The sequence below is a fragment of the Plectropomus leopardus genome, chromosome 20, assembly GCF_026936395.1.
Source record: "Plectropomus leopardus strain MGB_pleo_1.0 chromosome 20, ASM2693639v1, whole genome shotgun sequence".
NCBI lineage: Eukaryota > Metazoa > Chordata > Actinopteri > Perciformes > Serranidae > Plectropomus > Plectropomus leopardus.
Genome location: NC_142195.1, coordinates 18,386,917 through 18,402,013, shown reverse-complemented (window position 1 = coordinate 18,402,013; position 15,097 = coordinate 18,386,917). Strand labels below are relative to the sequence as shown.

The 15,097-nt window shown below is 36.5% G+C and overlaps 1 protein-coding gene across 2 annotated transcripts in view; it reads right to left on the bottom strand.

Annotated features, from left to right (window-relative positions):
• Positions 1 to 15,097, bottom strand: part of LOC121960275 (transmembrane protein 132D) — a 45,874-nt gene that overhangs the window by 11,930 nt on the left and 18,847 nt on the right. For both annotated transcript variants that reach the window (XM_088070945.1, XM_088070946.1), the window contains exons 4-6: positions 13,726 to 13,897; positions 6,453 to 6,596; positions 853 to 1,061 (exon numbers count right to left, since the gene is read on the bottom strand). In XM_088070945.1, the coding sequence (XP_087927071.1) occupies positions 853 to 1,061; positions 6,453 to 6,596; positions 13,726 to 13,897 (525 nt within the window). The remainder of the gene's footprint in view (positions 1 to 852; positions 1,062 to 6,452; positions 6,597 to 13,725; positions 13,898 to 15,097) is intronic.

Below are 15,097 nucleotides of genomic sequence, written 5' to 3'. Positions count from 1 at the left end.
TAAACTACACCAAAAAAAAGATTTCTTGTAGGTCTAACTCGATGTACATCACTGCAACTAATGCTTTCTCTTTTTAAGTATCACTACAGAGTCAGCTGCATAACACAATGACTGGTTGTTAGGGGATAAAATGCTCACTTTTATGACATTTCATTTGTCACGAAACAAAAAAAAACAAACAAATATTTCCTAGAAAATATCTCATATTCATTCTGACACTAAATTCCTACAGCACTTACATGGCTTGTACTTTTACCTATAACGACTTAGAAAGAATTAATGTCGTCACGGAGTGTATCTGTATGTTGTTATATGTTGTTGCATGTAAATCCGTTTCTTTGTACTGGCTGTGAAAACAGTTGCACTGTTCTCACTTTTGCACCACATATCCTTATAAATTAAGGATCCAAAGTGATACCTGCAGAGCCAGGAGTACTGCTCAGAGATCAGAGAACAATTTTGGAGCTTAAGCTCAAATTAAACATTTCACTTCAACAACATTGTGCACCAGCCATCCTGTTTCACGGCACCACATTATTTATTTCTCCTTAAACTTTATTGAATACACTAAACACATGTTGTTTTGCCTCAATAATACCTTCACACCCTTCAGGGTACAGTATTACAGCTGAACATCATTAGTTAGGACGGTCAGGATCACCATTGTCTTGACATAGGATGTTCTGGTCTTGGTAGGTTTTTGGGACAAGTCCACTGGAGTAAATCTGACTCATAAAGTATAACAGCACCGTAATATGTCTCTGTTTTCAATTAACGTGGTACCCTCTGAATCAAAATGACGAGAACTATAGCAATAACATATTTGTAGCTATGAAACTGGTCCGGCCTTACCTCCTGTTGCCTGTAGTAACCGGGACCCTCCAGCCTTTGATTTGGCTAAGTTCTGGGTCGGCCACATCGATTTGCAATGGCAGGCGGGGCATCCATACACTCATCTCCAGCTGGGCACTCAGGAAACCGTAAGTAAAGTTGAGCATCACCCTGCTCTTCCCTCTCGTCTCCTTCCCATTTACATACATGTATTCACATCGCTCTGACACCTGGACGTGGCAGAGAAGAAAAGAGAAAAAAGAGGCTGAATTTGAATCTGGCCTAAAAACTCAGAAATCAGAAATATTTATTCATCCCCAGGGGGAAACTGTGGTTCGTTACAGTCGCTCTGATGCCGGCATAGAGAATTATCGCAAGCAGAAATAAGTAGAAGCACATGCATATAAAAATAGAACTAAAGTAAGAGTAAATAATTAGCAGAGTATGTAAATGTGTAAATATTTAAAATGAAGTATGTATAGTATGTTTCGCATGTAAGTGTGGAAAAATATAAATGGAAGAAATACAGTAAAAGACAATCAGAACTAATATGTTAATATTTAAATTATAATATGGATAATTTGCTGAATGTATTGAGTGCGTAAAATATAAAACTTATGCTACAATGCAATGTATAAATCTAGTATGTAAGTTAGAAATATATATATATATATATATATATATATATATAAAAATAAATATGTGTGCGAAGCTACAACACTGAAAAAGAAAGATATACATAAGCAAGAATAACAATTATATATATATACATATACATATACATATACACATACACTATATGAACAAAAGTATAAGGCCACACTTCTTAATCACTGAATTCAGGTGTTTCATTCAGTCCCATTGCCACAGGTGTGTAAAATCTGGATGAAAGGGCAAAAAATTCCCACAGACACACTCCAAAATCATGTAGAAAGCTTTTCCAGAAGAGTGGAAGCTGTTATAGCTGCAAAGGGGGGACCAAATCCATATTAATGCCTATGGATTTAGAATGGGATGTCATAAAAGCTCCTGTAGGTGTAATGTGTAGGTGGCCCAAAACTTTTGTCCATATAGTGTATATATAATAATTATGTTAAATATAGCCTACAGGCACATGCATTCCTCTCTTGCAAGTTTCAGTCTATAAATATCTTAACAATATGCAGGAAATGATTTTGAAAAGTTCAGAATCACTGGATTTGAGTTGAGAGAGACCCATCATCAAGTGGTTTGAGTTCGACTTTCTCCAGACAAACACCTGCAGAGGTTTTTCTGTGTAAAGCCCCATGGAAAATGAGTAAAGAAAGTTTAAGCAACAACTGACAAAAGGAGAGGAGAGGTGGAACAGAGGCACCAATACAAATAAGCCAAAACCACACAGACACACACATTTTATTCATTTTGTACAACTTCCAAAGTCTGGCCAGGGAATCGCACAATGTTTCTGTTTATGTCATGTAAATTCAAAACCGCGGTCTCTATGAAACTGTTACGGAATATAAATGAGCTCCGCCGTACGACTGTTCCTGTAGTGGCTGTACGGTAGGCGGGAGCGGTGCGGTCCCCACCAGTGAGAGCAATGAGGTGAGACACAGCAGTTGGTGTGTTTTATTTAAGATTGGAGGCCTATCTCCTCTGCCGCCTCACTTATCTTAACAAACCAGTAGCTCCACAGCGGTAATTGGAGGGCACTAGACTGGAGAGTCGAGTGTAGCACAGGAGAGAGGGAGGTGCAAAGGGGGAGGCGGAAGGAGAAAGTGAGGAAAAAGCAGAGGGAGGAATGACTTCTGAGGTAAGTCAAGTTGAACTTCTGCGGAAATGTTAAAGGAAACTAGTCTGTAAAGACCTTTTTACATCATGCCGACTGATCCGAACCGAAATCTCTGATGTCTTGTGCAGCTCTCTAAAGCAGAATAATGTACTGTAGGGTCGATGGACACTGGAAAATAAACTTTATGAGCAGTAAATTGAGGGGGTTTTTTTAAGCTTCGTGATAAGTCATGTTGGTAAAAATCAACACACTCAAAACTTCTAAAAGTCAAAATAACTCTTCTCCCTGGTCAATATTTTAGCCATTTCTTCTTTACTGTATAAAAGATACTGGTGGCCTGCCTCCAGTATACATGCACTACAGTGTGTTTACAGTAGATTAACAACGTTGCACCTTAAAATATCACCTGAGGTTTTGCATGTTTCAGACCATCGACATCACAGCTACACATTTTGCAAATAATCCTGCTGATGCGAATGTTTTGCATTCCTTTCTGATCATCATGAATATAAGCAGCTTTAGAAAACATTAATTATGAGTCAGTTTTTGTTAACGTCATGTTAGGAGTGGCTGTATGATATGTTAGAAAATTATGAGAAAACCCAGTGAAGACTTTGCAAAGGCATTTAACATTTCTATGACAACACATTTATCTTATCATTTATTTACATAAGCAATCTCAGTGAGATCAGGGTCATTTTTTCAAGAGAGACCTATGCACAAGACATTATGGATTAATCATAATTATTTCTACAGTGCCAATGTATTAACGTTTTTCTCAAGGCATGTGCAATACCTTATCCACCCTTTTTATATTTTTGTTGTATATGCTTTTCTTTTTTCTGTGGTGTACCACTGCACTGTAATATTACTTTTCTAATTTTAACTTAATATTTACAGTTTAAATAAGCAAGGAATTCACAACAAACACACACAAATAAATACTGGGGTTGAGTCAAATACTCAGATTAAACAAGTATCCGGGACAGATTATATACTCTTTATGAGTAATCCCAATAAAATGTATCATAAAATGCATATGTCTTTAAGTGGTAAAAATCTATTTCTGTATATAAAAGTTCATTGAATGTATTCTAAATGGCAAATAAAAGTGTAAAGTGTGCATGACTTGCAAATGACATGGCACAAACTACTTTAGTGAAAGATGGGTCAAATGTCTATTGTATTTGTAATATGAAAGTGACAAACCCAACTCTGCCCTCCCCCTCCTCTATGCAACTTTTTAGCCTCTTTTAACACATTGTTGTTGTTTTGGCAGCTTTCTTCAGCAAAAAAAAACTAAGCTGTTCACTAACTGACATTAAGCAGATGGAGAGACAGAATCAGGAGATGGCGGAGACCAAATCAGGGCTCAAAGGAGAACTTATTTTGAACTTATATTCAATAGGTGCCAAAAACTCAAACACATGCACTGCATCTGCTAAATGTGCAAAAAAGCAACATTTTGCCTATGAGACATAGCAAAATTATCATGTCAGAATATGTTAATATGTATGTGTAGAATATTGTTCTGCTGCTCCCACGTGGCCAAGAAATATCAATATATGTTTCTTGAAAGAGGTCAAACGTGCAACCGCACAATGCTTCCTTAACTTGTTAACTACACACATATACCCATAATTTTCTGTCCTCTAAATCTAGGAGATTGTGAACTGTATGTGCCTCAGTCCCTAATAGAGATCCACCCTTGTCGCAATTACAGTGTAAAAGATAAGATTTGCAGTTTCGAGGTTTACTTTCCTCTGGTCTGTGGCATTGCTCTAAGAGGGGTCAGTGACTGCAGAAGCGTAAGAGGCTATTCAGAGACACAATAATAACTGGATTAGGTTCCTCTACTGATACAGAAAATCATTACAAACACAGTCTCCCTCTTTTTGGCTCTTTCTCGCTCTCTTAAGCTTACACACTTAAGCACACCGCCTCATACTCACAAAGCCAGTGGCTGCCATGTGGTCTAATGGAAAATAATATAATTCCTTTTCTTCTTCTCTGGTATTCTCTTTTCCGTCTCCCTCTCTCTCTGTTCCAACTGTGCCAGTAACATGGATCCATTACAGAAAGGTCAAATCACTGTGCTTACGGTCTGAGTGCTGAGATCATGAGCTCAGTCTCTATTGCCATATGGAGGAGGCTGCATTTATCCATGATACTTTGGCACACACACACACACACACACACACACACACACACACACACACACACACACAAACACACAAACACACACAAGAGCTGGACCTGTTGTGTATGACGGCACAGTGACAGTGGATATCTTTGAGTTGTACACAAGGATCGATCTGTTTTTGTATGCAAATTAGGCCTTAATGATATATCAACTCAAGCTGGATTTCAGGAAGAAACAAAGGTTGCAAATGTTTTTTTGCATATATAAAAAAAAGCTTTGTGTCCATTTCAAATAAGTCCTTTAAAATGAATGCAACTAGACAACATAATGCATCCACTGGTACCAACCATGTCAGCATTGCTCATCAGAAAGGGGGATAAATAATGAAGTTAGGCTAAATTTTGGTGAGAAAACAACTGGCATGGTCTTTCAAAGAGGTCCTTTGAACTCTCACCTCAAGATATTTGAATGAAAATGGGTCCTATGGGTACCAACAAATCTTCCCTAAACTTGAGAGGGCTTGTTCCCAGTAAATGTTTTGTTCCTTATTATTCTTATTCAATTAAAAGCTGTATATTTGTCTTTTTAAAATCTCTTACAGACCATGAGATTTTTGCAAACTTTTAAGTGTAAACTATACTGTGCGACAATGATCTAACAAACATGGGTACGAGATCAAGTTTGATGTATGCAGACTGTACGATGACAACGCCTACTGAATAGCAGGCTACGATGCATGTCCATTGATGTCAATACGCAAAAAAAAAATGTCATCAGTGTTTGTCAGCCATCTACGCTGCAGTCACGGTAAGAGAAAAATTCAAACAACCAAATCAAGCCCTCACTATAGTGGCATTAATGTGTGTCAAAAAGTCTGAAGAAGAGGAAGGGGAGGAAATGTTTGAATCTCCAAACGTGTACAGATACATAAAAAAAGGATTGCTGTGGAACTCAAACTGTACAGGTTTTAGTCTACGCACTGTGTAAAATTTACTGTAAAAAAAGAACTCTTTAAATGATGTAGTTTTCAACCAGGCACTTCAAGAGAATTCCTTAAATTCAGTTATAGCTTTTGGTTTTGGTGTACCAGCCCAAGATTTTCCAGTGGCCCCATCTGGCCACACCTGTGAAAATGTTCTGGGGGGGGAGTGGGGGGGGTTGGTATAGGACTTTTGAACATCAGTTCACGATTGTTGTCAGAGAATTGTCGGTCAGGAAGCCCCTCTTTGCATTTGTTTATTTCTGTTTGGGTAACCATCCACTCTGAAAGACACAACTCCCTCTATCTTTACTGAACGAGTCCAGGCTACTATCATCCATGACTGCTCGTTCAGCAATGGAAGTCAGCTCACGCGCCATCGCTCACAGACTGGCATAATCTGCTTGCTAGGGAGGCGGCATATAAACGGGTATGCGTCTCTCTGCTGGGCAGGATAGAATGGTATTATCTGAGAAAGGAAAGATTTCTTCACTACATTAATGGCCCTTAAAGACAAAGTCATGGCTGAGCTCCCTTACATGTACACACAAGTACCCACCCAGCACACAGCCTGTTTTCTGCTCTTATTTTTCTTATTTGTTTGATTTTTTTCACTTTTTAATGTCATCTCTGTTTTAAAGCATAGCATTTGTTGTCCATCAAGCTTTCTTTATATTCATATGTATCTAAAAATCCCTAAATTGTAGCACATGGTTGTGATAGCTTACCTTGAGTATATCTTCCTCTGTAGACCGACAGCTGGTGTAGTTGGTGACATCGGTGACGGTGCCATCGGCCTCCACGGCCAGAGTCTTCACAGGCACCGACACAGTTTCGCCCGTCAGCACAGCAGTGTTCAAGATATCTGTGTTCTGTGCAGAAAGAACAGCAAAATGAACTTGAATTACAAACACATGGATGTCTTTTAAGTGTTTTTTTTAAAGTAGTTTAAAGGTCTGGGGCTGAGATAGTTTAGCTTAATTGCTGGATGTCAGATGAAAGAAACCCAAACTTTTCTAAAGATAAGTGGCTGTTCTAAGTACACCATGTGTTATACATCCAAAAATATAAAGTTTGTCAAACATCCAGTCCTTTTCCTCCTATCCTTCTTCATCTTTGCAGCCAAAGCAGCAGATATAGTAGGCAAGTTCCAAGCATCCATGCAGAGCCTTGGATATAATCTTTAATATTTAGCTCCTTTGATGCTGAAGAAAGTGAATTAATGCCCTAAGGAGGAGCTGCTACCTGGTTTCATAAACCAAATTGAGCGAAGCTGTAGGTTAACTTGATTTTATAATTTAGCATGTTCAACAGAACTTTAGACTGCACACAGAGTAAAATAAAAAAAGTATCCACTGTTATCAAATTTACTGTAAGTAAGTACAAATATAGCTAAATGTCTGTAAAACCCAAACTACTCAACCAGCCGACTGCTGTGAAACAGGCGTGAGGGTAAAAACGAAAGAACACAGCTTTTGACACACATACGTTATACAAAACAATAAAAAAAATATAAAATACCTCATCAATGTTGGAATGAAACTATATGTATATTTACTCAAGTATAAATCTGAGGTACATGAACTTTACTTGAGTCTTGTTTTTTCATACCATCTACCTCTACTGCACTGCATTACAAAGGGGAAAGTTGTATTCATTTCAACCACTGCATATACTTGACAGCTTTAGTTACTTTTATCTCAACAAATTATTTTATTATTATTTCTGGCATACAAAACATGCAAAGAGATTATAAAATGTAACGATTTGTTATCAATGAAGTTACTAAACACTACGAACAAAAGTGCAGCTAAAACAATGAGCTGATTAAGAGACTGGCAGAAAATCAGATAGCAGTTATTTTGATAATCTTTGAAGTCATTTTTTGTTAAAACCTTCCATGGTTCCAGCTTCACAAATGTGAGATTTTGCTGCTTTTTTTAAAATTATTATTTCTTGTCATTTAGAATTTTCTACTGTTGGTTGAACAAAACAAGTGTTTTAAATTTATCACTTTTTCTGTTTCTAGGTAACTGTATATTTATCATACGATTTGTTATATTTATTTTTGTAACATTTATTACTGTTATCAGATGACAATTAATTGATTGAGAAAATAATCAGCAGAATAATCCATAGTGCAAACAACCAAAATAGTTAAATGATATTATATATAATAGTAAAAAAGTCACAGGGACCATTTTCAGTGTTTAGTATATTTACTCTAAATACTTAAAGAACATTTTCCCGATTATACTTTCACTGTAGTTAACCCTGCAATCCTTTGCAAGTCAGATGTCTATAATTCAAACCTGGTGTTCATAACTTTAAATCTATATGCATCGCAGTGCATCTGCTTGCCTGCAGCAAACTGATGTTTGTATGGTGAGTCTCTGAGGCTGACAACAATCTGCAGAGGACCTGCATCACTTACCACAGTGCTCTTTGCATAAAGAAATAGCGTATAAAATAAGTCAACTGTCTTGCTCATCTTTGCTTATTAAAATAATGTACATCATGTAAACGAGTTAAGTTGTATGCATTTGTTTTGTGTGGATGGAGACAGATATGCATGCTCGATAAGACTTCAATAAAGCACAAATCAACTGAATGAAAATGGAAATTGCTGCTACAACATTGATACAGCATGTTTCACAACACAAATATAACATTAAGTAATAAATAAATTAAATGTTATTCTGCTCGGTGTGCTGTGTGCCAACAAAGGTACTTTGAGTTCCAAGTACAATGGATTACAGCATCAGTAGGGTTTTCAGTACACAGCTTTTCATTGTATACGACTATTTTTAGACTGTGGTACTATGACTTTCTCCTAAGTAACACATCTGAATACTTTCTCCACCACTGACCATCATCGCTATCTGTGTGGGGGCAGGGATGACAGGCGCAGGGTGTTAGCGAGAGATTAAAACACTCACAGGCTCACACACTTGATTTGTTTAAATCATGCTGATGCAACACACAATTGCATAGATGTGCTAAAAAAAATCTTTGATGATTATAGTACATGTCTACCTCTCACAAACTCACACATCTGGATGAAATCTACCCTCTACATCGTTATATTATCCATACGCTACAAAATCACCAATAAAACGCCCATTTTGCCACCTTGTGCTACATCTTTGTCAATGCTGAGCATCAGCTTAGCTCTTAAACACCAAGCCCGATGATGCGTTATTTATAACTCCTTCAACATGGATTTACAACTACTTTCCAGTTTACAAGATGTCTCATAAGGTCCTTTTAATCTATTATAGGTAATGGCAGTGTGTGTGTGTAAGGACCTCTGGGTGATCAGCATTTTTTTTTTCTCCTGATGCTTGTGGATCAGGCAACATTCGGCAGATGTTCCCAGGCAGATTCACATTCTGAACTCTGTCGGGCTGACAGCTGCTGACCGCAATTCAAAAAGGACATGCTCTAGTTCAGACTGCGACACTGACCCAAACATAAGCCACTGGATCAGGAGAAGCACAAAATCAGAAAACAATATCAGCGCTCGGCGGTGCTGCCAGCAGCGCCACGCTGAGAGATCTCAACGTCCGATGTTTCCTCAGAGATCTGCAGTAATCTGGCTCACAGTGATCAAGTTCAGCTTCAGCTCTATTTTAAATCTGTTTTTTTTTCTGAAAACAGAGTTATATTTATACTGGAAGGTAAGCCTTGGTAGTCTGCGTTCATTCGGTCATGCAGTTACTTTTCATTCAGTCAGTTTAAGTGCTAAATCCTCTATAGATCTAAATGTAAGGGAGACAAACACGTCTTTGCTGTGGAGCAACATCCCCCATGCCTTTCCTCCACTTTTCATCAATTATAACTGTGCACTTCACACTTGGTTATAACCAGTGGTGACATGTAACTGTACATTTAGTATAGTACTTATGTACCATTTTTAGGTACTTCACTCGAATATTTCCGTTCTATGCCACTTTATACTTCTTCTACTTTTCTCCATCTAGGAGGCAGATATTGTACTTTTACTCCACTACATTTATTAATCAGCTTTCACTACTGGTTACTTTACAGATTCAGTTTATTATTAAAAATATAATCAACTAATAAACCTTGGTGTATTCATACAAATTAAGCTACCCAGCAATATACGAACTGATAAAAATTGTTTCCACCTACACCAGCTACAATATTTAAGTAATGAACCAAATACTGCATCAATTAATATATTCAAATAATATAATATGTATATTATTCTGAAAAGGGACAAATTCTGCAAAAGGAGTAGTTTTACTTGCGGTACTTTAGGTATATTTAGATGCTAATACTTTAGTTCTTGTACTTAGTTTAGTTTAGTTTAGTTTTTTTATTCAGTCATGACAACACCAAATATTGTACACAGTATTGACATTTCACACAAAATCACAAAATCATTTACTCAAGAATCATGTGTTGAATATTGACTGAAAAGGCATAGGCAGAAGCAGACTGCTTATTAAAGCCTATCCTATATTATCAACTTTTTGGTCCACCAACCTCCAGAAAAACAAAGAAGACACAACAACAGATAATTAATCACACTTATAAGCTTCAAAAATAGCTTTACAAAGCATTTTCTTAAAAACCAAAAAAGAATGACATGTTTTTAAATTTATGTCGGCATCATTCCAGAATTTAACGCCTATAATGGAGACACATCTTCTTTTCATACCTTTTTTAGCTTTTTGTACAGTGAACTTGTAAACACCTCTAAGATTATAAGGACTGTCCTGAATTGAAAAGAACCTCTGTATTGAGTCAGGGAGCATTTTTGATTTTGCTCTGAACATAATTTGCATTATTTTATAATAAAACAGATCATTAAATTTCATAACATGAGAATTTAGAAAAAGTATTTCTGTGTGTGCATAATAGTTAGCATTATTGATGATACGTATAGCTCGTTTTTGCAATTTTACAATTGAATTTATGGTGGTTTTAAAGGTGGATCCCCACAATTCCACACAGTAAGACATATAGGGAACAATCAATGAGTAATAGATCAAATGCAAAGCCTTGGAATTTAGCACATTTCTGGATTTATATAGGATTGCAAGTGATTTTGAGATTTTCCCTTTAATATACTCAATGTGTTGTTTCCATGTTAGATTTTGATCAATGACAACCCCAAAGGAATTTAGTCTCAGAGACTCTTTCAATGTCAATATTACAGATTTTAATTTAACATTACAGTCACTTTCATTTGGATTCCCAAATACCATAAATTTTGTTTTCTTAATATTTAAGGATAATTTGTTGACATCAAACCAAGTCTTGAGATTTTCCAGCTCCATTTCTACACAACACAAAAGTTCCTTTAAATTCTTACCCGAACAAAACAGATTGGTATCATCTGCAAATATTACATATCTAAAAAAATCGGTTACATTGCAGATGTCATTGATATAAAGAATGAACAGTATTGGACCAATCACTGATCCTTGTGGTACACCATGTAATCTTTCTCAGTGCTGACATAGTATCATTAATTTGTACACACTGGTGTCTATTGCCTAAATAGCTTTCCAGCCAAGAATGAACAACCCCTCGTATTCCATACATCTCTAGCTTCTTCAATAACTGTCCGTGATCTATGGTGTCAAACGCCTTCTGCAGATCAATATACAGACCAATAGAACACTCACCATTTTCATTTGCATTTGCTATTTCTTCTACCATTTGCATTACTGCAAAGGCAGTAGTTCTGCTCTCTCTGAATCCATATTGATTTTCACTTAATAATTTATTTTTATGAATGAACAAATTTAATTGTTTCACAAACAATTTCTCTATAATTTTAGAAAATTGTGGCAAAAGTGATATTGGTCTGTAATTTTCCATATAGTGTTTATCTCCATTTTTATAAATTGGGATCACCTTTGCCAACTTCATGTCGTTAGGAAAAATTCCTTTTTGGAAAGACAGATTACAAACATAGGTCAAGGGTCTGACAATATAATCAATAACATCTTTAATAATTACAGTATCAATGGAATGTATGTCAAGTGATCTCTTATTTTTAAATTTTCTTACAATTTCAATAATATCAGTTTCATGTACCCCACTTAAAAACATAGAACTAGCATTAGTATTAATCAAATTATTAAACATATATTTGTTGTCATCAGGTACAGTAATCTGTTTTGCCAAAAAGAAGCTAACATCTACAAAATAGTCATTGAACTCGTCAACAATACTTCTTAAATCATGCACTTTATTATTAACTTTATTTATAAAGAAATCTGGGAGTTCTGAATTATTACTTTTATTCTGTGTAATATAATTGATTACCTTCCGCAAATCTTTACTTAAATAAAGATTTGAATGGCAGACTATGATTTGTAACATAGTATTTCAGCAATGTGGTATTGCTACTTTTACTTAAAAGATCTTTGTCCATCACTGGTTGCTGTAGTAATTTATTCTGCTATAAATATTAAGCTACATCACCTTTTCTCGAAAGGAAAAGCACCATAGCCTGCTCAATAAATCTGTTCACTCCATCGGTGCAGGAGAAAATAATGTTTTTCACGCATGTGAATGCTGAGCTGAGACATATTTGTTCCCCAATGTATGTTTGATTCATGTTGACTAGCATGAAATAACCCACTCAATCTCCTGAGACGGAGACAGACATGTACCTATCGCACCTTGTGATTTCTAACAGTTGTTTCCAGATGTAAAGGTTTTTGCGTACACAGAGCTGCTAGGAATCAGGCTAGGCATCAAAAATAATATGAATGAAACACAGATAATAAAATGTCCTGACAGGCAGAGATTATTTGAAATTTGTTGAACACTGCAGGGAAGACCTCTAATTAATGAAAAAAAATTAAATGAATTAAAAAATTAATGAAAAACTAAATTGGTTGAAAAAAACCTAAATAAATAAAACAGACAAGCTGACAACATGATATGTATTTCAATTTATATATTTCAACCTAACCCTTTTCAAATGTAATTATTGACTATGAGATCAAAATACGCTAATTACTGATAGAACCATGGATATTTTTGGTAGGAGGCCAACAGTGTCTCATATCCAGATGGTACAACAAAGACTGAAACATCTGTATGATCAACAGATGTAAGATTTGTTTCTACAACACTGCACTGTTGTCCTTTTCTTTCAGGTGACAAATGACAGAATAAAAATGAAGTAAACATCAGATGATATCAACTTATCTTGCTTGAAACTGTCTTTTATTGAGGCAATGAATACCAATTTCACTGAAGAAGTATTTCACTGCTGAAAGATCTTTTCGTAAAACTGGGCTGTGTATGCAGTATAAAGACCAACCTGCCACCATGGCTGGTGTTTTCCAAAATCTACCAGCCACACAATAGATTATTATTGTTTTTTTTTGTCTAGTGAGTGAAGCAAATCTACCAGCCATATGCATATTTTACCAGTATGTGACCCATGGCTTGTGCTTATTTCTAACAGTGAGAAAGATGCAATTACTTTTGAAATTGGTGCTACATGACCAGAGAAAACAGAGAAAAAGGACATTTACTTTTGCTTTTGAGGCAGAAAACCTACAACTACCAGAATGCACAGCGACACATCAGACCAATAAACACTACCGCTGGTTAGGTGACTTAATACTAAAATATATTTCTGAAAACATTTGAGGTGAGGATAGGCAATACAGCACCAGAATCTTGGTTTATATTTGATCAGCGTAGCTTAGTGTTATTTTCCATTTTTCTACCTGTTTTTACTGTGCAGGAAACTGTAAGGCGCCCACCAGCTAAACAGGGCACTAAAATATATTTCTGAAAAGACTTTTGGAAAGAAATAAGCAGTGCAGTAAAATAATCTTTAATGATATTTGATCAGTGCTGCCTAGTTTGTGTGATCCGGTGTGGAGCCTGTCTATAGTTAATAGATCTTCGCCATCCGTTTAAGAGCATAAGATTAAAATTGTACCAGAAAGCTCATGTTTTAAGCAGTAGAAACATTAACACAGATTTTGTCCTCACCATGACCAGAGGTGCCAGCCCCACATAGTCTCTCTGAGTTGTGTAGATCCGCATTATGCCCACATCCTTGATGTTCCCCGGCAACTCCAGACGCCAGGAAATAGTCTGACTCTCAGCCTGCTCTGAAACATCTTTTGGCACAAAGTCCAGTTGCAAAACTTCCAGAAGACCCCTGTTCAGAGAGAGAGAAAAAATTAAATACAACAGGGATAGACAAGTTGAAGCAAGCTTAGGTAACCTTTACTGAACAGCTGCCAATAAGGCCACAAGTTGCTATTGTGGGATGGTGCCAAATGCTAAAACACAGTGTAGCAGAAGCAAAAGTAAAAAAAGAGTCATTAAGTCAGTGAACTGGCTCAGTAATGTCAGTGACACCACAAAATGTATTAAAAGTTTGCTAATATTAGTTAACATTAGTCACCATAAGTTGCTTGTCAGACTAGACCAAGCAAGAATGTAGTGACAAAAGCCTCCGGCATTTTTCATTGGCAAGTGTCTTTTAAGTTGCAGTCAGAGATTTAAACACAGTAGACTTTTCATCATATTCAGTGAAAATCTCTTCACAGTGTGCTAGCTGTCATTCCTGAGTGTGTGCTGAAAAAAATCTGTTGCTCATTCACAGCCCTGGCTCTCTAAAAAGGAAACAAAGTGGCTTGGACCTATAGGGAACCCCAGTAATGAGTCCTAAAACCCAGAAATCCATGCCAGCACCTCCAGTATGGATGTTAACAGGTTTTTTGAATGGGTTTTTGGTTAGAGGCCTTAAATAAGGGGGCGCCAGCTCAGTTGGAAGAGCGGGCATCTCATGTATAAAGGCTAAGTCCTCGCCGCAGGGGCCGTGGGTTTGATTCTAGGCTCTGCCCTTTGCTGTATATCATCCCCTCTCTCTCCCCCTTTCATGCTCAAGCTGTCCTATTAAATAAAGGCAAAAAGCCCAGAAAATAATCTTTAAAAAAATTGAAAAAAAGAAGCCTTAAATAAGGTCTGTGGTTAACAGCTTAAAAGACTTTCACATTGTGTTCTAAAACATAAAATATGAAAGTAAGTAAAACTACCCCACTTGCAATTACTGAACGTCATCGTGGCAAACCAAAAATGGCTTTACAGCCTCATAGCAGTGGGGATGCAACTGCAGCGTTTTTGGTTTTGGCCAAACAATAGCTTTTTATTTCTGGCGGTTACATTTAGGCTTCAAAAATTGTGAAAGTGGTGTTCAACTGTCAAGATTATTTTGCTGAAGAAAATGTGTATGTATTACTAATGTTTGTTTGCCATGGATCTTATTTTCTGAGATTATCCAAAATCCAATAAAAAAATCACATGTACTTTTTGATGAAAGTACAGATAAACATCATCCCTGGGGCACTTTATT